We start from the raw sequence: 24,168 nt of genomic DNA on the forward strand, positions 1-24,168 counted from the left end.
GCTAAGGCAGGAGGATCACTGTGAGTTTGAGGCCAGCCTGGGCTACAAAGTGAGTTCCAGGCCAGCCTGAACTGCGTAGTGAAACCCTATCTCAAAAAAAAACATAACAAAAGCAAATTATCTTGACTAAAGTCACAGAAATTATCCCAACAGTACATTTTATAAAAGACAAAGATTTATTTTTATCCATTTCCTGTATAACATCATTACTTTAGTTGGCAAATGGAATTTTGAGAATAAAATAATGGAAATAAAATCCTATTTCATGTATGTGATATTTCACATTGAAGTCATTTTGTATATTATCTTATTTTTTATGGCTACACTTACCGAGTTTCACTTTCCTTTTCTGTGATTATTTTTAGGAAATGGGGATAAATGGTCAAACAAGCAACTGTTCTTGGATGCCATTCACCCTACAGAAGGTAAAAAGAAGCAATATATTTATTATTTATAAGAGGATACTTTATATAGGGTCAACCAAGAGAATTAAAATCGTGTGCTCATAATTAGGTTATTTTTAATTAAACCAAAACTAGTGTTTGAGAGCTCCTGTTATACGTGAGACAGTGTGCCACACGGTGGTTAATTTCTTAAAGAAAGACTCCTAACCCTTACATCACGTTACTGATAGATGGAAGTTTCTCATAACCAAACATGTCAGCACCGCAATTACCTTGCTCCAAGCAGAGGCCTCCTTTCGTGGAGTCGGACAGGGTCCACAGAGGTCCGCTGACCCGCCGGGCGCGGGAAGCCTGCAGAAGCGGTTCCTGACCTCCGCGTTTTGCACTGCCCATTTCTCAGTGCCTCTGTGTTAAAACTGAATGCCCTTAAGGCATACGTAGAGCAAAAGGAAAATCCGCTGTTAACCAGTTGTGTTTAAGGTTCTAGAGCAGACTTTAGTTTGAAGTTTTCCACAGCTGTATTTATTTGTGGCTTTAATTACTGTTAAATAGTTAACTGTAGAGAGTGCTCCTTTCTCTGATAAGAGGCCTTCCTTCTTTTCTTCCCATTGGTTCCTTCTTTTTCATTAGATATCTTAAAAGACCTGAGCATCTTCATACTGCTTAATTGAAAGGTACTTCATTTGAAAACTAAAAGGCACTTAGCATGCATCCAGTTTGGACCCCTTGATTTACTTACACCCAGAAAGAAAACTTAATGACCAATTCTACTCTAAAATACACTCTTGTTTCCTAACTGGAAAGAAGGAAAAAAATACATACATTTGGTCCAAGGTACTCATCAGAAATATACATATTTTAAGATAGTTATGAAAAAGTTTTAAATTATTATCCTTGGCACGGTTCACATCAGCCACATCTATGTTTACATGGTTTTTATTTTTACAGAAAATATCAGCGGTATGTGTTTTACTTTTACAGAAAACACCAGGAGTATGTCTGTTTTCCAACCTGCTGTTCCCTTTCACAACCTCTGTGGCATATTATTTCCGCCTAAGTGCAGGAAACACAAAATTTGAATCGTGGTGTTTCCGACATTAAATCCTAATACCCCCAAATTGAAATATTATCACTTGTGTATTTTAAAAACACATTATGCAGAGGCTTGATAACTGATGAACTGTCAGAGAAATCTAAAGGGACTTAAGACCACATCACCTACTAGTAATGACACCGCTCTAAATACTCTTTGGTTTTTAAACACTGAAAGCCAGGACACGTGCAGTGTAATAGAAAGGGCGCTTACTACGAATTAGGAGATCTGGGTTCTCAGATCTGCCACTCATTAGCGTTTCCAGTGGGATAAATTGTGTCACCTCACTGGGATTCACTCTCCACGTTTATGATAAGTGCATGTGTGGCTCATTTGTGCAGGGACTGAATGAACGATGAGTTGCAGTAATACATAAATCGAAAACTCCATTTCCGCTCGCACACTTGATGATTTTGTTACTGTGGTAACGTGAATGGGTTGTGTACTGTTAGGAACACTGCTCTGCAGCCCTAATTCTCTGCCTTTGAGCAGAAGAGAAGTAAATCACGTTTGCATCTTAAAGGCAGTCCTGAAGGTTTAATAGAAATGGCATCATTATTAGTGGTATTTAATTATAAATATTATTAATGTATCTGGAACAAAACTTTGGAGAAGATATCCTGAGAAATGCATGGTCTTTATTTATAGTAGAAACCCATTTTATATGGCCAGGATAAAAAGGAATCAACATGAGTATCAGAAAATTACTAGTGATTTAAAGTGACCTTCTTTACTTATTTTCATACCATGAAAATAAATTTACTTGTTCACGTGGTAACTGTAGACTCAGTGGAATTATCCAAGCTACTCAGTACATCCTCTTTCTCACCCATGACCATATCGCTGCCGATGAAAACTTTGCCTTGGAGAGTATAAACCCACAGGGACAGCAAATGAAACATAACACAGAACAGTTTTAGCATGTGTGAGCCATCCTTCACAGAGGTTAGCTAGGAATTGTTTGTAGCCAGTGTTTGTGATAGAAATGTTGGTTAAACTGAGACTGTGCACTATCCCTGCTTCTGTTAAAGTGGACGATTTAAAGCTCACAGTGCCTTGTCTGTAGCACCCCATCTATAAATGCCCGTGAATTTTTTCCCCCAAATATCAGAAATCTTTAGATGCTTAGCAATACATCTGAAGTTTAAATTCTAAGCTTTTAATTTGCTGCAGATGTTTTTCTCTGTGCCTTTCAAAATTCAAAATGGTGAAACTACTTCCTAAAACTTTTAAGATTCCCTACGGCCTAGTACTAAAGGTAAAACTTTTTCTGCTAAGCTGAGATGTGATACGATATGTATCATATGCTCATGTTTAAGCTAAATATTTCTAATCAGATTAATGATGACATCATGATAATATTTAATATTTTATGGTTTACAGAAGGCTTTCGTATATATGTACGTTTGTGTGTGTATTTTAATTTCATCTTGATATCAGCCCCATTGAATTAAGGAGCACTTATTACCCCAAACCCATGGAAAGGAATTGAAGTCTGATCAATACAAGCAAAAGGGAAGAAAACAGAATTCTCACCACTGAATCTCTTTAACTGATACAGTTTTCATATCTTTCAGGAATGTTTATAGACTTTTAGCTTTCATTTGGTTTAAATGTTGAAAATATAAATGGCATCTTACCAAAAAAAGCTAAAAATCTCAGAGCAGGCCTCTCCATTAGGTAGTTTTTGTTTGTTTCAGTATGTAAATGTGATCGTGGAGGCTGTCTGGGAGACTTGTTTATATGTTTGATTTTAAACAGGATCCAGTGCCCAGGCTAACTTGATCTCTTCTCAGGTTTGAAATAACTGCTATATAACTTCAGCAAAGTCTTCCAGGACCATAGATGAGGCTCATCTTGATTCTCTTTCCTTTGTTCTGTTCAGCATCTGACTGCTGGCTGTTTTAGCTCATGAGAGACCAACCAGAGGCAATGAGATTTTAGATCTGGCTGTAACAATTTCAGTGCATGTGTGAACCCCCCAGTTAGAAAGTGAAGTCATGATTCTGGTGGCCTCTTAGGGTACATTCTCAGGGCACTGCTGCTTCCCCCACCAAAATTGATTCCACGTTGTGGGAGTAGAGTTGGGAAAACAAGACAGTCTCTTATTGCCACATTCCTAATGTAACTCAGGAGTGAGTGCACATTATCACCCTCAGATGATATTCTCCAAGTGTTATGCTGACTGTTGAATGGAAAAAGTAGCCCCGTGGGCTCATTCCGCAGTGCTTGGGTAGTTTGCTGTGTTTGATTTTAAGCTAAAAGAGAAATGACTAATTGGCTTTTGAATGACAAAACTTTTCTCACGTTTCCATCAGGCGAGGGAGAGGTTTTTCATCTCCTGTCTCACACCACCTAGCCTTCCGTTTGCTTTGGCATCACCCATAAACTCAGATCTGCTGCTCTGGCACAGACAGCAGCTTTGCCACGAGACTACTCAGTCTTTCATGCCTACCCCCGTTCTCAGTTTTAGAAAGTTCCTCCTTGGGGCTGGCCCTGGAGACTGTCCTAAGCCACCTAAGACAGTTAAGTTCTAGGATTAACTTCTGGTAAAGCATGCAGCGGAAGCAGGGTCATATTTCTTACCTTTGTCAAATGTGAGTCGTGACAGTTTAGATGAGACTTCTGGCTAAGTGGCACCACCTCTCTCAGGATGACTTACGAGTACTTCCGGTGTATTCTTTTTTGTCTCTTCCATGTGGCCTGCAACCTGATTCGATCCTTTATTGAGTTCCAACATACCGATGTCTTTGACTTGGTTGTATTTATATCTTTCGTCCTGCCAGCTGGTCTTTGACTACTGGGCTCCTTGTCTGCTGATTTCTGAGTTTTCCCGCGTCCCAGGCTGCCTCTGGGTCTTAATAGTACCTGCTGTTTGCATCCTTTTCTGCTACGCTGTGGTTTTCTTATTGTGTCTTTACCATCTCATCAGGAACAAACTAGAAGAGGCACAAACATCAAATAGAAATGAAGCTATTTGAAAGCTCGCCAGTTAAAACAAAGCAAACACCGTGCTGGGGAAGGGAACGACGTTCCCCAGCCACGGGACTCGGCCTGACTGGAGACTGCTTTTCCTGGGCCAGGAGGATTGACGGTGTGGCAAAATTGACATTTGGGAGCTGAATGGCACCCTTAGTGCTAGTTAGTTCAGTGTCCATTTTACATGAAGAAAATGAAACCTATAGGCGTAAAATTAATAAATTGCAAAGTTAAGAGTAGAATCCTAGTCTCTCTGCACCGTTGTTTTCATTACCCCATAGTCTCTGTAGAAATGGGCACCTTTCCAACCCGCTTCACCTTTTCTGGTATTCATGCCTTTTCTCTTACTTCCGTGTCTGTTTTTCCCATAAATAATTTTTCTGCCATAGTAACCTTCAGCTTTAGAACTCTGCTACACCCTTCCTCCACAGTTGTAGATTTTTCTGGGAAGAGGAAACAGAAAAGAGGAAAGGTTAATATTCTTTTTGAAATAGGGATCTGCAATGCAAACAGTAATCACACTCAGGAGCTTAGCAAGGCTGCCTCTGTGATCAGAGGAGACAACTGCTGGATCTGGAAAAGAAGGTAGGCATGCTGAAACTTCTGAACATGCAGTAAAAGTTACTTAATACTCATCATAAATTCAGACTTTGACTTCTTGATGTTCATAGGACACTTTGAATTTTAAGGCCAATATAGTCATGGAACTTCTTTGGAATGTTCTTCACCAAGTTGTCTTTTATTTTGCTTGAAGCCATTATTGAATTTCAAATTTTAAAAAACTGAATATGTACTACCTCTGGCCTCTGTTAAGCTAAATATCAAAGCGTAAAAGTTGTAAGACTAAGTAAGTGACACTACCGAAATTACTTCGTCATTGTGGTAGATCTGTATGACCAGGACATAAATCTGAAACTGAAAGCAAGCCTTTTTCGTGATTTTGATTACTTACTTGAAAATGGTATTTGGATACATTGCCAAATAGTGTGTGTTTTTTCTAAATAATTATTATTTTAAGTCTGTCTCCACACAGCCATCTGTTACGCAATACTGAGATAAAGCTAAGCCACAAATCATCGTGAGATTTCTGTTTTCCATACTTTCTTTTTATAAAATTGAAATTATCTCCCACTTGTTTTAGGATGTGAAGTCTGTGACCAACCTTTTCTTTTCAAGCATCTTTCAAAGACAAGGTGCCATGATTTCCAGAGCAAAATATTAATTCACAGCCTTTCTTTCCTGTGTAGGTACCTGAACACATTAGAGAGATTAAAAATTTCAGTTGAGGCTTACACAAGGATTTATACCAAAAGCTTACCAAAAGTTTTTCACACCCTTAGTTTTCGCTGCTGTTTTTATCCCCATCTTATTTTAGCTTTATATATATAGCCAGTGTCTCCCTCCAGATCCACCTTGAGATCAGTATCTTCAGTTTGCCTTCAGGCTTGGTACGCTTGGAGTTTGTCATGTCAGACTTTGATTTTCCAATCTACATGGCCCTCTTCGTTGTCAAAAATGATTTCTGTGTCTGTCCTAAGAGACTGAAAACATATATAAAAATGGTTCTGTCCACTGCCCAAAACCCCTCTGCCATTTGGGGGAGGGGAGTCCGAATCATGAAAGTTGACCACATGTATATCCTCATAAATGTGTGTTGAACTCCTATCTGTATAATTTTACTTTTAAATTAAAGAGGTGAGAGGATGACATCCTAAGGAAATAAGTATGCAAGGCACAAACATTCCCCTTGTATTTAAACCAGACATAAAGCTATTAACAGCAAGTACCTTACTCTTGATGAAGTAACTCAGGATAAAAGAGTGTGCTATTAACCAGGTGTGGTGGTATGTGCCTGTAATCCCAGCACTCAGGAGGCTGAGGCAGGAGGAGCACCATGAGTCAAAGGCAAGACATAGCAAAACCGTACCGCAAAAAAAAAAAAAAAAAAAAAAAAAAAAAAAAACAATGTGCTGTGAAATAATTGATTGGTTTTGCAGTTAGGCTACCTAAAACTACGTTATCTGTGAGCCATGCCATCATGTAAAACTTCATTAAGTTATCTCACTAAGCACCTTTACCTTGTTCTAGAAGTCAGTGAATGGGAGAGTTTTATGTGGGTGCTGATTTCCCCAGTGTTTGCCCTGTCCTTACTGAGCGCTCATAATGCACACAAGAAGGTCAGGCCCCACGGTTTCCTTTCTGATCAGTCCAGCCTGGTGCTTGAAAACAGATGTCCCTATAATCAGTGTAAATTTAAGAAGCAGTATTTAATCTCAGTGTTCTAGACGAAATGAAACTTCCTTTACCACCCTGCCCAGATTGACTGGCCAAAAAGGTCTTAGACAAGGATCCTGGTCACAACTAGGACTTGTGGTCTGTTAGCAGCATAATTAGTAGCTCACTCAAATTTGTGTTTATTGTCCTCCCCACCAACCCACAATATCCAGAGACTTCGGAAATGTTGAAAGAGAGAGAATATTAATGCTCTGTGCATAATTTACCAACGCAAATACAGATAAGTAGTTAGCACATTATGGGAACATTCCATTTCACGTTTCCATCAATATTTTGAAAATTCTGAATGTAAATTATCCATTCAGATGGGTCACATAGAAATGTTTCCTTCCAAAAGCAATGTTGGTGCCTGTGTGTAATTATATATGGTTTGTCCTATTTCAGCCATATTTTCAGAAGACAAAAACACCACAGAGCCTGCTTATAAGGTTAAAAATGCCCTGTCCATTCCCAACACTCCAGAACCAACAGCGCAAGAACCTTTGGTGGGCAGCCAAAAGAGAAAAGCGAGGAAAACCAAGATCACACACCTTGTCAGGACAGCAGATGGCCGAGTGTCACCCGCAGGAGGTGCTTTGGGTAAGAAGAGGGAGCTTTAGGCGGAGATGACCATGTTGACCGGTGAATGTTCGCAGGCTGTGTTCCTCCTTCAGCAGTGGGTCTGTTCTGTACCTTTCTGGAGACTTCCAGACATGGTCTGTTCCATGTTTTAAAATCATACATTGTTTTCCAAGAACCTATCTGAATTTCTAGAAAGGAAAGATAATTTTAGAATCCTCAGCTTCTTTTTCTCAGTATGCCCAAAACAGTCCTGATTAAGTAAATTTCCAGCAGAGCCCAGACTTTTAAAGATCCGTGATAAACCTGTTGCTCCATGGTTTGCTATTCGTGCCATTGTAAACTAGATTATCAGGTAGGTATTCAGAGCAGGGGTTAAGGTGCCTTAAAGTGCGTGCAGCCCTTTTTACAAAGCTGGTAGAGACTGCAGCGTGGGCGCCCAGAGCGTGTCTAATTCTTGAGTTCTCTGCTCTGATTTAACCATATAGTACAGTTTTCCATTTTCAAGCACGAGTTGTAGCCTGGTTGTTGTTTCTGGTGGGCTTTCTTCAACAGGGTCTCACTCGTTAGGAGTGAGTGATACTAAGCATTCCCCCAAAACAGCGTGGGGTGATACATCAGACGGGCGCTAGCCATTACCTTCAGCACGTCCAGCACTGAATTCTTTATGATTTTGGTTAATTCAGGTGTTCAGAGGACGTGGGTTGTTTGCTGAGTTAGAATTAGAGGACAGTTAGTTAATTTTGTGTACTTTTTCTTGTACTTTGCATCTGCAGTTAGAGCCATAAAGCATGCTAAAAACCCTGAATCGTACCATTATATAAGGGATGAAACTTCAGAGAAGAGGAATTTTGTGTCTGGATACAATTCAACTAAGTAGAAGTAGAATGAGGACTCAGATCTTGATGTCCTTTTGTTTAATTCAACAGGCCCCTCCCTCCTCTCCTTTCTGATCTGGATTCTGTTCTGTGCCTTCCCTTTTGTAGATTGTCATATCCTCGTCCATTTATATTCTTATTCATTTCCACTTGCAATAAGAATTAGACATTCTAGAAAATATTCATTTTATGTAGGAAAGCACTGCACCACTTTTATGTCCCAATATATGACATTCCCATCTTTTATCACTTGTTTTCTAAACGTAAAATATTTTAAAACCCATGATAAAAGTTCTTAACCCTTCACTTAATGTCTGAATAACAAAGAAAGTCTTCTCATTTCCAGCAGGTATGTTTACATAGCATTTCATTCACCTCTTCGTAAATACCAGAGGGCCCTTTGTCTTCTAGCCAAGTAGATCTCAGAACAAAACAGCATGGGATTGCGTTAGGCTTGGTTAAGCTGATGACCAGCCCATCCTCCGTGTTCATATCACAGAATACGAAATGTCCATGCTGCTGTAGTAGGGCCTGTGATAGCGTCATAGAAATTCCTAAGCAATGTCATTTGGGTGTGTAAGGGCCACCTGCAGAAGTGCCTTGGGTTCTGTTTTGGCCCGGGCTCGTTTTTCCTCCTCCCTCCAATGCCAACCCTTTCTTTGACCTTGGACAACACGCAGCTTCCCCTTGGTTCAGCTCCAGGGCACGGTGCTGACCATAGTTGCAGGTTGCAGTTGAGCTTAATAAAAAGGCTTCGTTTTATAGAAGACGACTTTCTGTAAAAGCCTTAGGACTTGATGGATAGCAGAAGAGCACAGCGAAGAAGCTCTGTTCACATTGTCTGACATAGGAATTTCTCAGCATTCCCTCCCTGGAGAGCAGAGTGACCCCCTTGTGATGGATTTCTCTTCTGTTAAAGATGACAAACCAAAGGAGCAACTGCAGAGGAGTCTCCCTAAAGCGAGCGAGACAGATTGCAGTGACGAGTGCGCACACGCCGCCGAGATGGAGGACGTGCGCAGCCGCACTCCGGAAATGCCCGCTGTGTCGGCCTTCTTCAGCCTCGCTGCCCTGGCCGAAGTGGCGGCCATGGAGAATGCGCACAGGTCAGTGGCAGAACACGGGTGGCGAGAGCAGTGCAGAAATCGTACGAGTCTTTCCGACACGACTTTCAGCATTTTTCTTAATGTATGGGGATTCAGGCTTCGTTCAAGGTTATTATTCATATGCGATGTTATAAAAGTTTAAATGCTGGTTAACAGTGTGAGAAAATTTAAGGGAATGTAGCCCGCTAAGTCTTTTATTTTACTTATATTTTTGGATATATTATTTTATGGCCAATCTTGATTTGCATTTTTTAAAAACCTGACAGTAAGGAGGCGGCATTCTCTGGTCATTCAGTGTGATATCAGAGGTGGGTTTAACTCCTAGGTCAGTCACCTGAAAACCAAGCAGTATCATTAACTTCTCTGCCCTACCTCAGCTTTTTCATTTGTACAAAATTAGGTGGCGCTCATTTCTTAGAGGGGTTATGCGGGGCGACTGGGACATCCCAGTGCTCACAGGTGGGGAGCGCCCCCCACCGCGGACGGTGCTGGTGGCAGGGCGGCACGGCTGTCGGAACAGTGCGGTGCACGGGAACAAGTTTCTTGGCATCTGATTTATGGCAGGCAAAAGGCCTGGATTTGTTTTATGAACCCTCTGTGGTTTGTTACATGTAATTTATTTCTTTGCACCTTAGTTTTCTTATCTTCCATTAAGCATAATGATATCCCTAAAAAAGGCACAAAATCATGAGAATCAGAGGCAGTCATAGTCGGGAAAACCCTTTGAACTTGATGACGCCCCCTAGAACGTATATTAAGTTCTAAGTGTATGAGTGGGTGTTCTGCTGTGTGCTCCTTCGGGAAGCAGGCGGGCCCTGTGTGAATGTGGGTATTTCCTATTTGTATTCGAAGTGGATTGCGGGAGTGAGTTCCTTTGTCAGACTGCCCTCTCACATAAAAGCACTTGAAGCCTTACCCAGCCTGCCGCCTGGGGGGCTTCCTGCTCCTGGTTCACAGCCAGGTAACCTGAGAGGCCTGAGCGGAGCGTGTTTACTTCATGCTCGCTACTCGTCACGTTCCAGGGCTTCCTCACACACACCCTCCAGATAGCCCAGGAAGTCAAATTCCCTTTCATGTGTACCCTGCAAGTTCCTATTAGCAAGAGAATGCCGACAGACATTGTTAAAGCCTGCCGGAGTCTCTGAGGGAGCCAATACACAAGTACTTGTCCACTTGGGAATTTTTCACAGTAGCGTGTAGAAGACAAACACATGACATGAAAAGAAAATTCAGAATAGTTCCTTGAATATCACTGAATTGTGGAAATGAGAGGTAGTGTAAGAATTCAGAGGCGGATCATAACACAGGCTCTGAAAAGGCCGCCACACGAGGCTCTCCCACCGCCCCTTGCACTCCTTAAACGTGGCTGTGGTCACATCTCCGCTTTCCACTCCTGCCTCGCGGCTTGCCGCCCCTCACACCCCTCGCCTCTCCCACGCAAGCGTGCGTAGTCCTCTCCAGATCACGCTCTTGCCTTGGTGCGTCACCTTCTCAGGTGAGCTGCTGCTGCTCTCCTGGCCCAAGACCGTCCCCTCCTCTCAGCCTTGTGCCTCCTGCTGCCCCAGGCTGTGTGTACTCACTTGGCTGAGACCGGCTGCCACAGTGGGCAGTAATTACTGGTTGACGCGTCTACCTCCTTCCTGTTTATTTTGAAAGTAAAGCACCGGTTTTATTCTTCAGATCCCAGCTTGCTTAACGGTGCCTGTTAAATCAGTGGGTAAGATGGAACAGGAACAAAAGAACGAGTGCAGTAAAGGAAGAAATGAATTAGTTCTTGAAGTATGTCTGCCTGAGTTAGGTAACAGGCATAGAAGAATGTTGTACATAAAGATTCCTTTCTTCACTTCCCATTGGAAAGAATATTGAATACTAGAATTTTACCATCAGCCTATCAAATGGTTAGTATTCGTAATATCTAGTACCGCAGGTCACTCTAGGGAGCTTTCATTGTAAATTTAGCCCTTACCTATTAAAACAGACCTACCAGGTTTAATGCAGTTGTAGCTGGGTTGTATCCCATTTAGTCATTATGTGAACATCACCTAGGTTCATGATGTAGAGGGTAACCTGTGGAATTAAGAGTAACTAGATGCAAGAGTGCAAGTAACGTATCTAGACAGTCTAACATAAGACCTAATCTAAATCCATGTTGAGATTCTGGAGACAGTTTTACAAATGCAGGAAACAGGAGCTTGGAGCAAATCTTTAAGAGGAGCTTTATGTACTAGAAGTTTCTAAGAAAGGAAGTTAGTTAAGTATAATCCTTTAGCTCTCTCAGGTGGGTCTTTTCAGTCTTCTTTAAATGATGGCGCAGACAGTTAATTAAGTTGTCAAGAGCAGACAGCTCATCTTTGCCTGAGACAAGATTTGAACTGAGGTCTTTGAACTCAGAGAGCCTAGCAAGCATTAGTAATGCAGGCCGTGAAGAACCCCGGCCGACCTTTCTGTGGGACTAGATCCACCCATTAGTTGCTCTCTGTCACACTTGTAACTCCTCCCCTTGGTCCGTTTTTTAAACTGGATTTCCACCCCAACTTCTGTCTGTCTCTTGTTTTTCTTTCACATTATACTTTCCATTTTTCACTTTTTTTCTTTTCTAACCCTAAATTCTTTTGGCTCTTTTAATATCAAATCATCTTAAAGGTATAAAATAGCCTTTTTTGTTTGTTTATTTGTTTGGTGCTGGGAATTGAACTCAAGACCTCGCACTTGCTAGGAAGACACTGTACCACTGAGCTATGTCCCCAACCCTTAAAATAGCATTTTCGTTTCATCTTTCCTGAATATGGAACAGTTGATGCTTGCGGCAGATACACATGAATGAACAGATGAATCCAGAGGTTTGATTCTGACCTGTTTTATTTTTATAGATTCCTAAACATCTTACACTGTTCAGTGACCACTGATTTATCTAATTGTTTTTGTTTTTGTACGTCAAGGGACACTTGGGTATAGTTATGGGGTAGGTATTACCTTACTCTTTACATAATCCCCTTTGTTCTGTGAACTGTGCAGAGGAGTACTATATTGAAAGGCCAGACCAGGGAAACGTTGCTGCTATCTCACCGCTTTTCCACACAGCTGTACCCAGCCCGGGATGGGCGCAGCGCAGCGAGTGTGCGTTGGTGAGGCTTAGTGGGCACATGTCGGGGAGGTGCCAGGCCTGTCTTTGTAGTAACTGCCGAGACTTTTGAACAGTTTTCTATCTCTGAAGTAAATTGTATTATTTATTACTAATTATGCAAATGAGACATTGCTTTTGTTAACCTGTAGTTTTTAGTTTTGGTCTTGGTTGGTTGCGTGGTTGGTTGGTTGTTTTGCAGTACTGGGATTAAACCTAAGACCTCTTGCATGCTAGCAAATGTCCACCTTTGAGCTATATTCCTGGCCCCATTTACGTTTTTATTTTGAAACAAGGCCTTGCTAAGTTGCCCGAGCTGGCTTCATACTTGCAATCCTCCTTTCTCCACCGCCCCAGTAGCTAGGATTATAGACGTACACCACCACCCCTGGCTGGCCTTAAAATTGGGTGCAGTATATACTTGGAGAAATAAGGCAAGGGATTACCAGCAGTTATAGGGAGATTTTCTTTGGGGGCAAGGAAGGGAATGTGTTTTTCTAGTATCGGTGCATCAAGAAGGTGGTTGTCCCAGGACCTTAGTTCTTGATTGAAGTTTTCCATTTCTTAGGAAGTTTCCCTGAATCTGTGGATGTTTCAGAATTCATTTCTAAAAATGGTAGTGATTGGTTATTTGGGGCCAAAGAGCGTGCTGTTGAACTGGATGAAGGGAACTGAAATTTTTTTAAAAAATTGTGAATTGAAGACTGGTTACCAGAGCGAAGATGTGACCACAGTCCTGTTTACAGAGGCAAGGGACAGTGAGAGCTACTCGTGTGGCGGCCTTTTCAGAGCCTGTGTTACGATCCTCCTCTGAATTCTTACCCTACCTCGCATTTCCACAATTCGCAATGTCTTAGGAAAAATGAGAAGGGGGAAGGAATTCTAAGGATAAATGCAGTGCAGTTAACCAATATAAGTAACAATCGCTATTAAATGAGATATTGGAAAGCTTTTATTTGTCATCATCTTCTATCTCTAATGTACCCTCATTAAGTGGTTTTTTTCCTCTCTTGTTTTACAGAGGTCAGAGATCAACCCCACTCACGCACGACGGACAGCCAAAAGAAATGCCGCAGGCTCCCGTACTTATTTCTTGCGCTGACCAGTGAAGCGCCCTTTAATTGTAAAACATTGTGCTTTACCTACTACCCTAGCCTTGTCTTTACCAAGGGATGCCTGTGAGTCCAAATGGTGGAAAATACAAACTGCACACAAGTGCTTGTTGCCCTGCGCGGCCCAGATTCACTTGAAGCGGAAGTTAGCGTCCTGGGCCAGTTTGTTCTTTCAGAACCCAGAATCTTTGAGGTTGTTGTCGTCTTTCTGATACTGAGCAGGAACAGAATGAGTCTGCAGCTTTGCTTTCCACTGAAGGCTTTTGCCGGTAAACGGTGGTAACCTGGTAAAAGACTGCCTTTACTGTGTAGCTCATCCAGCACCTCTTTTACCAACCAGAGAGTGGGAAACTAGTTTCATATATTGCCTAGTTATTCTTTCAAAACAAAACAAAACAAAAAAAACTGACGCACTGCACTAGTTATTATTAGATATTCTTAGTCTTTTTTGTACATGGAGATTTAAGTTCTAAGATGGTTTATATAATAGGTTATACCTACATTTATATTGTAGAATAAATATTAAAAAGCCTGTTCCCAAGACTCCCAAGCAGCATGGGCAGGCAGACGTACCATTGTTAGCGGTGTATGCTCGGCCTCGTGGTCCATGTATTCTGCACTTTTATATTGGCCACCAGAGTGGTAGTTTGCTGGCAAAAAGAGAGAGAGACAGAGAGAGAGAGAGACAGAGAGAGAGAGAGAAAATTTACAATTCTTACAATCTGAATTTTTTTTTCTTAGCCTTGAGTGACCAAGAAGAATTTGCTCGGGGCAAATTGTGGCAAATATTTTCCCAGACAGGGAAGAGTCCTGCAGATCACAGATGACTAATGCTTTCATGCCTTGAGGATTCTTTTATTTTTACACAGTGGTCTAAGTGACCAATGGATCGTTCATACAAACAAACAAAAAAGACAAAAATATTATTCAGAAGTGACCTTAGTATTACTTCACTATCCTAAACACATTGAAGACACTCACTTCATGTGGACTTGGAGCTCCAGACCTTTTACATCCATCACGGACAGAGTGGACGGGTTGCAATCGCTATGCACAGCCTAGTTGGCGCTGCAGGTCTTGAGAGCCATTTCAGGTTGGTGTGGAGCAGGAGGTACAGAGTCAGTGACGAGGGAGGTGTGCTGCCGGGGCCTCTCAGCTGTAGATCCACCTGCAAGGTTCTGTTTCCTTTTTGTGTTTTGTTGCTTTTAAACATAAAATCAACCGTACATACGCCAGTGCCAAGTGGATTAACTGGCTTAGAACATTCAACATATTGACTTAAACCACCTGACGTTCACAGTGTCTTGTTTCCTAGCAACAGATGCAAAGTGATAAATCAAAATTAGTCTGAGGCTACAGATTTTACAGGGTATTTGTTCCATAGCACAAAGTATTTCCCCACTCTTGCATCAGCACAAACTACCAAATTTTAATTCTTAGATTCCAGCAATAATTTTTAATGGTTTTCAAACTGGCAGAGTTTTGATAGTGCTAGTTCAAGTTTGAAGCTTTTGAATTAGATCTCTAAATGGTGACAGTTTACATGGTTTTATCTAGCTTTCTTATTTATACTTGACTGAATTGTAATGATGATTTTTTTCTAATTGTAATTTGACCTAATAGCCATATAAAAAATGACTCTATTAATACTGACTAGGTTTAGCCTCTCATGGTTGTAGATATTACTTCAGTTTCGGTGCTGGAAAATATGTACAACATACTAACAAGATTGAAAAACTACAGAGATGGTTTCATTTTTATCCCCCAAAAGCAGGTAAAAGAGGGCAGCAAGGGGATGTCCTCAAAAATGCATACTCATTCTGAGGATGGAGGAAGTAGGAATTAGTAAAAGGTTAATCAGTGGTTATAGCTTAATCCCATTCGCTTAGAAGTAAATCAAGTGAACAGCCCCAGATTTTAGCGTACTTTTAATATGATGCTGTTTTATTAATATTTTCTAAATTCCAAAACAAAAAAGTGAATGTTTAAAAATTGCTGGGTCCTGATGTTGGTGGCTGTTGGAGTTTTGGACCACTTGCTAGCAGTGATTTTAAAATTATAATTAACTAACCATTTTTTAAAAGCCAGAGACAAAGAACCAACAACAAAAATTGTATGGTGCAGAACATGCATCTTGACAATGGTACTAACTTGTTACTCTAGCGGACATGTTAGAATAGGTCTATTTTTGCCAGAGCTACCCCTTCAGTCCTCCGGTCACATTTCACTAGAGTTCCTTACGAGATTGCTGTACATTCATGGGACCTTTTTTTAAAAAGAAGAAAAACAAAAAGTTACTTTTTTCTATGTGATTAATACCTTACTTGATCTGCTTTTCCTAAACCTCAGTGGCTTTTCCCTTAGGTAGGGGTGCGGGTGGGAGGGCAACTTCCTGGATATGACTGTTTTCAGATACTTTAAAACAAACCTTTTTGTAGAAATGCTTAATTTTTAAGCAGTTAGGCACAGAGAGTAGCAGAAATCCTGCAAAGCTTTATAGCTCTTTAGGCACGCGCCCTGTCTTTTCTCTGAGTGAAGTTTTTATTTCAGTAATAGTGCTTCTCGTGCCCTGAATCTGCTGGAGAAGGGGGTGTTGGTATTTTCAGGTAACATTTGTTAGCACAAATATTTCAGACCAATATATAGCACTCCCCGATTATCATTTTCATTTCATTTTTCTCGTTCTTTCTTATTTTGGAAAATCATATTGCTACAGTGTGTATTTTAATCTGCCAGCAAACATCATGTACACTAACATTTGTCCCACAGCACCCTCAAGAAAAATGTTGTTGCACCTTATGTATATCTCAAGCAAACCAAAATGCGATGCTCTTCTGCTTTGTTTTATTCTAAATTGTTGTATCATATCTTTCTGAAACCATTCTGAATTTAGTTGAAATTATCAATATTTATGCTTTTAACCTTAACTTCTGGATTCAAACCTGTATATAAATCTTTTGAAAAAAGTTGTCCTAGCCCTTCTCTGCAATGCTAGAAGTGAAAGATTTCGTCTCAGATGGAGACGTAGTATTGTTCCAGTTTTCTTTAGCCTTTTTTATTTATTTAGTTATTCTGGGTATTTCCTATGTAATTTTGAAGCGTGTAGAGTATATTATAGTAACTGAAACTGCAGCTCTAAGAAGCTGAGTGAAAGAAAAAAAATACTGTAAGACATCCTTGAAGTTTTTGTTTGTTTGGGTACTGTATATGATACTGGGAAAGGAAAAATGGCCCACAGCCACATTGGAAATACAGGTTCTTGTCCCAAAATTAAGTTAGTTCCCAGATTTAGGCCAAAACTATTTAACTGACTAAACCTTTTCTGAAGGATAAATTATACCATTGGAATTCTGACCATCTTTTTTCCCGTAAGATGAGAAATTATTCCTTAATTCTGTTACATGCGTTCCCAAAGCCGTGCTGAAATAACGCTCATCTAGTTCCTCCCATCTAGTTCCTGCCATTTTCAACCACCTGCTGGAGGAAGAAATAGTGATGGAACACTGTGAACAAAAAGATGCATCTGAAGTGGTCTGCTTGTTTAGAACCCAACATCTTCAATCCCTGGCGTTTTCTTACGAAGTCAGATGCTATTCTAAGTCAGAAAAGTCTATTTTGCACTCTGCAGTATTTGGCCATTGTATGGAAGCGTTTGCACCTGTGTAAACTCTCAAGCAAATTATAAATTGCTATAGACAGGAGTTAGCGAAAACTGAATGACATGTTTTGTTTGTGGGGTGGGCTGGGGCGGGTTAGGGAATACTAAATAGCTCTGTTCCAAGCTTGGCATTTGGCATTAATGTGAAGCAGTGGAACCATGCTGCCTGCTAAACTACTGTACGAATCGTGTTCCGAAGACCAGCAGCTGGAGGCTGGACGACAGTGTCCACACGGCGAGGAGAGGCACCACCGCTGCATCGGAGACAAGGGCGTCAGAAGGCCAGGAGTCATCATTCGTGAAGGGAGATTGGGGTGTACATGATGTTGTTGAGGAATTCACTTTGATTGCACTGCCCCACAGAGTCCTCATATAAGGCCAATCTCAATGGGCTACCTCGGCTTTCAAAGTTAATTTCAGTAAGTCCTGTTTCAAAACTTTGTCTTTTTTTTTTTTTTGCTTCTACTTGAGTGCCACTATTTTCCACAGCAGTGTTTTGACGTTACATACTGCTTTCTCCAGAGAGAACATCGTGCTGCTGAACGTGGGCAGTAGAAGCAAATGCTGTTATTACATTTGCCCTGTAAAGTATTCAGAGTAACCGCTAGGTGGAAATTAAACTTTAGCTGTTCTCCACATAGGTCCTTGTCTTGCACCTTATACAAAGTGTACTAATTGTTAATTAGATGTTGCTTTTGTCTATACAAGCATTCCCAAAGAATTAGATTTGAATTTTGTTGTATTTGAGTTTGGGGATTTTATAAACTACTTTATTTAGATTTACTAACAGCATATGTATAATGAAAAAAAAAGGCAGTTTTTCATTTCATCTTACCAGATGTGTCTGGTGAAGTATTCAGGGTTTGATGGACTGCTTTTCTTTAACTTGGAAGTGATCGCGTTTATTATGCTCCATATTAAATGGTTTTGTCCTTTTCACGGGGGACATTATCTTCATATGTTTCAGAACAAAGAAGAGTGAATAACAAGACGTATACATTTGACTTACACATCCCCACCTGTCTGTGTAATGCTTCCTTCAAATATATAAATACGCGTTTTCTTTTTAAAAAAATTATTTTTCTGGCCAAATTTTATCTCTGGTGGTGTCATTTATACTAAGAAGTTGAGAGAAGGAACCTTGTAGTTAAAAGTCCTGTGGCCACTGGTTCTCTTTGTTGCTTCCGTCAGTCAGTGGTCTAAAGCAATCATACCCTGAAACTGATTTTTCTACACAGAACTAGTTATCCTGAACATTACTCCTCCTTCCAAAGATTTCCTGAAAACTTGGGCCAGAACCGGTTACTGAGTAACAAGGATCTAATTAAATGCCTCTAAACCCTTCCACCCACAATGCAAATCTTACCTCACAAGCTCTTACCTGAATCACAGAGATAAGCATGTTTCATGAATTATCACTGATTCTCTTCGTGGCCCACCACGGTGGGCTCAAGTCCCCTCACACTAGTGCCTGGCTCGGAGAGTAGCAGAACCGAGGGTAGGGAAGGTGTGAGATCTAGAGCTCAGTAACTTGCTTGAGAGCACTTTTTGTTTCACTATAAACAAGTCTCTTACTCTCAGGAATTTGTCCAAAAAAAAAAAGAAAAACCACCTGAGATTCCACACACTCGATTCTGAACTTTTCTCACAGGTTTGCATTGCTTACTCAGATGTCATAAATTAACAGAGTTTCGTTTGACCACCAGGTCTTAAGTCTGTTGACAGTTTCAGCATGACTGAATCGCTCTTTTTTTTCTTTCAGAAATTGGCTTGGTTCTCTTTAGAGTTGGTGTAAACATGCCATGTAATAAATGATTTCCACTTAATGGTACAACAGAATATTGCTTTCTTAGATGTATGTGTAGTACAAGTCAATATACACATTTATATCATTTCTTTCTTCAAAATCTTATACCTAATTTGATATTTCTAAAAATTGCACATGTAAGTCATGTGTATAACATGCTAAAGTACTTTAACTGTGATCTTAAAACTGAATAAAAATATTTAATAAAAATTTGAAATATTTTAAAGATATTATTCAAATACATTTGTTTATGTTCAAACTACCAGCCATAGAGTATGTGCCTTCAATGTACTGTATCCATTAAAAACAGTAGAAAAATAATAAAGGTGAGCTATCCAGCTATTTCAAAACACTGAAGGATGGTGTCCCCCAAAACTTGCCTGAAATTCACCACTGTCCGTTAAGCTTCGGTTACTTTTCCCTAATTAGTGTGGTGTTGACTTCCAACAGAAGAAAGAAAACAGTACAGGCCTCCTGGGAGCAGAACCTTTGGAATGCCACCTGGAGAAAAGCGATCTGAACATACCCTGCTTCCCTGAGCTATAACAAAACTATGGAAGTGCTGTCACTAAAACCATAACCAAAACTCTGACCTCACATTTGCTCAATACAGTGTTGCTGATCCAATCCTTATCCAAAGATAAAGTTCTTTTTTTTTTTTTTTAAATCCTTTGGGAACTACAGGTGCACACAGTGTAGTTACTATCAAGCTAGTTTGCCTTCACACAGGCTTGGCTCCAAGTTCTGACTCCACCCATGTTACCATTGAGTTTTTCACCTCCCTGAGCCACAGTGGTGGTGGAACTTTCTCATCCTATTGCTATGAAGCTGAAGGAGAAAGAACATGAGTGCAGGGCCTGTACTGTAGGTGCTCATCAAATGCTAATTGATTCTATTTTGTATTCCAGCTGTAAAATCCGCTTGTTTCTTAAGCAAATTCAAAAGAAAGGCTGAGTATAAGTTTTCAAATAAACTTGAAAGGGCCTAATACATTAGAGGTAACCTGTTTCAGGAGATTTGATGGGTTAGAAAACTCAGGTTAAATTATACATCATTTAGCTCAACCTTTTATATGAGAATATTCCCATTAAGAGAATAAAACTAGGAGGGGCCTCCATATTAGTGAAAAACTCTGCTAAAAGTGACAGTACACGTGTGTGTAATATGGTCCTCTATGTATAATTGCGTCTGTCTGTTTAAATAGAACATGAAACCTCTTGCCAACAGTGAGCTGAAACTAATCTTACTCCAGTACACATTGCAAGATTTTTGCTTTGAAAAGCAAACGTAATTTTTTATCAATCGCTTCACTTTTTTGGAATTACGGAAATTTTCAAATAAATGCAAAAGGTAGAGAGATTAATGTTGTGAACCCAGGTACCCATCACATGGCTTCAACAAATAACAATATTTTCCTAATACCACTTTTATCTGTGACTCTAAGCATACACAAATGTTCATTCTTTTTGTATTTCCTCCTCATGATTCCAAAACTCTTTGTTTTCCAAAGCAAAAGAAATCAGTGAGCCCAAACAGAAGTGCTGGAATGAAATGTGTTTGGAAATAGAAAACATTGTCAGATTGGACATTGTTATATTTTCATCTTTAATCCATAATTTCCAAAAAAGATGTTAACTTACTTGATCAAAGACAGCCCTTTCCTTCGGTTGTCTTTTTCCTCCCTCATTTTCTATGATCTTGGCTTTTTTCCTGATTTAATGACTTAAAAGGCCCGTGGGCTAAAACTAACATTTGTCTCTGTTACCAGTATATCCTTACACTTCTACCCCAACCCTGTTGCTACTGCCTTTTGTGTCTCCCCTCGGCTTCCAAGAGAAAATCTGTAGAAGGCATAGAAATAAAATTTTCCGTGACCTCTGGGAGACAAATAGGCCAAGAATTTCAAAATCTGAAATCTTACCGTGCTAGAAATTACAACTTTTATAAAAGGAAGTCTTTGGTTGGAAGAGATAGAATGACACAGCTCATGATTTACCCTAGTGGGCGGTTCTTCAGGGAGTTCAGATTCTGTAGGAGAGTCAGACATGAAGATGGAGGAAGTCCGAAGGGAAGTGGGAAAATCACAGCTCGTGTAAATCTTAGATGCTTTATGTTCAGAATTAAAATGGTTTGAAAGCCAACATGAAATATGACTAAGAAACAGGCTCAAGTATGTTTTGTTTTTTCCCAGTCTTTTCTATCAATCATGTTGGGTGGCGCTTACAAAAGTTCAGTTGTGCAAATACACTTCACATCTTCTGGAGAATCTTGAGCGGTTAGCCTGTGAAAGCACTGACACATACATACAAACGGTAAAGAGAATAGTAGATAGAAAAATAGATAGTGGTTTGCCATGTACTTGGAAGCTTTTATTGAAACATTTAATAAAATAACTGATAGAATTTTCTATTCAATGATTTTCCCTTGGGGCTGGGGATACAGCTCAGTGGCACAGAGCGTTCCTGGGAAGCACAAGGTCGTGAGTTCGATTCCCAGTACCAAAAAATTTTTTTCCTTGTACAGTAATTTTAAATTCCCCTGTATCATATCTTAAGTTGGGTATTTGGAAGTGTATTAAAAATATATTTGAGCATTATCTTCACATGAATCCTTGAATATCTGAAGCATTCTTACAAATACGATGCTAGCCTTACCAGCACTAAAACCTATATTACATGTCAGTCACAATAAAAACTACTGTTAGAATAAAATTGGTTAAAAACATTGCTTCATTCCACTAAAAACTCATGGAAAATCGTTTGAACTCATGTTTTTGTCAAGAAGACTTCTCCGCTACCCACAGCTCATGTCCCTCAGATTGGTGTCTCATCCTCCCACAGTGAGAATGCAGCAAATCTGCATTTGTAAATGCCAAGCCAGTCACCTCAGAGTGTTTAGAAGTTAGAGGCTGCAGAAATGCAGTGCAGCTAGAATTACGGGGGAATTCAGACTCAGGAAGAAGTGACAGGGGCTTGTGGGGAAAAAAATCTGCATTTAAAAGACTTTAAACATGAGTATGTGTTAGTATTCTGTAAAAGAATCATTTGTAATGATTTTTCTCACAGAAACGATCTTGTCAGTAGAGAAGTTGATGCTAAGAGAAGGCCGTAGAGCTAAACTGACAGATATGCGATGAAAATCGGGGAAGATCCGTGATGCAGATTGTTCCTTTGTGTGTGTCCGAGTGCCTGGAGCCTCTCAGCTGCTGATCTTAGGCAGGTTGCTGGGGGTTGGGTGCCATGCCAGGATGGCCTTAGAAATACCGGAAGCCTACAGTCAAGACAGTGTAGTTTAAGAATTTACCTTGGAATTGAAGAAGTCATTCTGGTAGCCAGACGGGATGCTTCCATGTCTTTTCCTTCCCCCTTTGCCTTCCCCTTCTTTTCTCATTTTTGTCCCAGCTCTTGCATGTCACTAAAATTTAATCGCTGGGTTTCTCTTCAGCACTGGCACCCCTCCACGTGCTATTTTAGACTTCCCTTTTTTTGACCTTTTTTCTGCATGGAGAATACTGTATTTTGTGGCTGAGTGAATGACAAGGAATCCTTTCCCCGAGGTAGATCCTGGAGCTGGAGGAAACTAAATCTTGTTTTGTTTTGGGTCTAAGTTGGGCATGTGAGCTTTCCTTCGCTACTTCCCTTAAAGTACTCTTTGCTGCAGAATGTACTATTCTAGGATTGGATTGCTTCTCTTCGGGGGTTGTTGAAGACTTTGTTTCTTAAATATTCACCTCAGTATGATCACATCAGAATCCCTTTTATGGGGATTGATAGTGAAGGGGTTCTTTAACTCCAAAAACATCTGCTTTGAGAAGCAAGATCATTTCTCCTAGATATGCAAACTGCACTGTAATTTATGTATGAATTCATAAAGGTTTTAGAAATTTTAAGGATTTAATTTGAGGTTCATCAGACACCTGCCCATGGCTCCCCAAGGATTCAGTAAATAAAATCTGTGTTGCCAAAAGCTTTCCTTTGGCTTTCTCTCCTCAACTTCCCAAAGATCTGACTTCACATGGCAGTGTGGAGCAAACTGGAGATCTCTTGTGCGCAGAGGACTATGCAAAGCAGCAGGTGAATGTCTTCACATACCTCCACCAGCCTCCTTTTTTTTTTTTTTTTTCCTCCGGTACCAGGGACCGAACTCACGACCTTGCGCTTGCCAGACAGGCGCTTTGCCACTGAGCTAAATCCCCAGCCCCTCCACCAGCCTCCTTGATCCGGCCCATACAGTACTACCCAGCGAGTACCATGCCTGGCTCTTGTCGTGATGCTACATTCGCCATAGGACAGTTGGCAATTGGAATCGGATCAAGATTTATTCTTCAGTATATGGGCATTTATCCATGTGAATTACTTTTTTGGGTTCCTCTCACGCCTGCCCACACATCCAATATTCCATATGCCTTCTTTTAAGAAGCAAATGGTTTTCTGGTCTGAGTGTGCACTTTTCCTTTTCTGAGTTTCGTGTGACATTCTAGCCTGCCACCACCACCACCTGCTCTTCAGCCAAAGATCTATTTTAGATTAAATCTGCCCCGGCTTTCAAGCCGACTGCAGAGAGCAGGAATTGGTGGTGGTAAGATGAACTGTCATAAATTAGCCGACGACTCTCTCCCGGGGAGTAGCAGGGCTTCACCTGCATTCAAAGGCAAGGCAGGACCAACCAAGTGGCAAGATTCCACAGCAGGCAGGATCCTGGAAGTCCCCCAGTCACCAGACAGCGGTTCCCTCTGACCGCTCCCCTGGCCCTGCAGAGAGCCCTGCTGTCCTCACAGCCGCCAGGAGCTGAGGTTTCCACAGCTAAGCGGAGGCTGTGGAGCTAACAGTTCACACCTCACAGACCCCCATTTTCTTTTCCTGTCAATTTTATTTTGAGGTGAAAACTTTAATTTGAATGTTAGCTTTATCTGAGCTATTCTTTACCGTTGTACCTTCTAAACTCTACATGCATGGTTCTGGGTTGGAAAATCTGCCAGGAAAGAAATCCATTTTCACAGAACTACTGCTCCCGGTGCCCTCAGCATGGTAGTCCTCCCTTATCTGCCAGGTCGCTTCCTGTAATTTGTTACCCAAGGCAGATTGACATCTAAAATATTAATTAGAAAATTTGAGAAATAAATAGTTTACAAGCTTTAAATAAACTTCATTATAATAT

At 40.6% G+C, this 24,168-nt stretch overlaps 1 protein-coding gene across 8 annotated transcripts in view; it reads left to right on the forward strand.

Moving 5' to 3' along the window:
- The window catches only part of Bbx (bobby sox homolog (Drosophila)), a 255,067-nt gene extending 235,826 nt beyond the window's left edge, over window positions 1-19,241 (forward strand). For 7 of the 8 annotated variants that reach the window (XM_005386346.2, XM_005386352.2, XM_005386351.2 and 4 more), the window contains 4 exons: window positions 366-425; window positions 7,156-7,350; window positions 9,127-9,313; window positions 13,456-19,241. In XM_005386346.2, the coding sequence (XP_005386403.1) occupies window positions 366-425; window positions 7,156-7,350; window positions 9,127-9,313; window positions 13,456-13,543 (530 nt within the window). In that variant the 3' untranslated portion in view covers window positions 13,544-19,241. The remainder of the gene's footprint in view (window positions 1-365; window positions 426-7,155; window positions 7,351-9,126; window positions 9,314-13,455) is intronic. The other variant, XM_013515187.1, reaches the window with a different exon arrangement.
- The last annotated feature ends 4,927 nt before the right edge of the window (window positions 19,242-24,168 follow it).

The sequence above is a fragment of the Chinchilla lanigera genome, unplaced genomic scaffold, assembly GCF_000276665.1.
Source record: "Chinchilla lanigera isolate Chin_1 unplaced genomic scaffold, ChiLan1.0 scaffold00026, whole genome shotgun sequence".
NCBI lineage: Eukaryota > Metazoa > Chordata > Mammalia > Rodentia > Chinchillidae > Chinchilla > Chinchilla lanigera.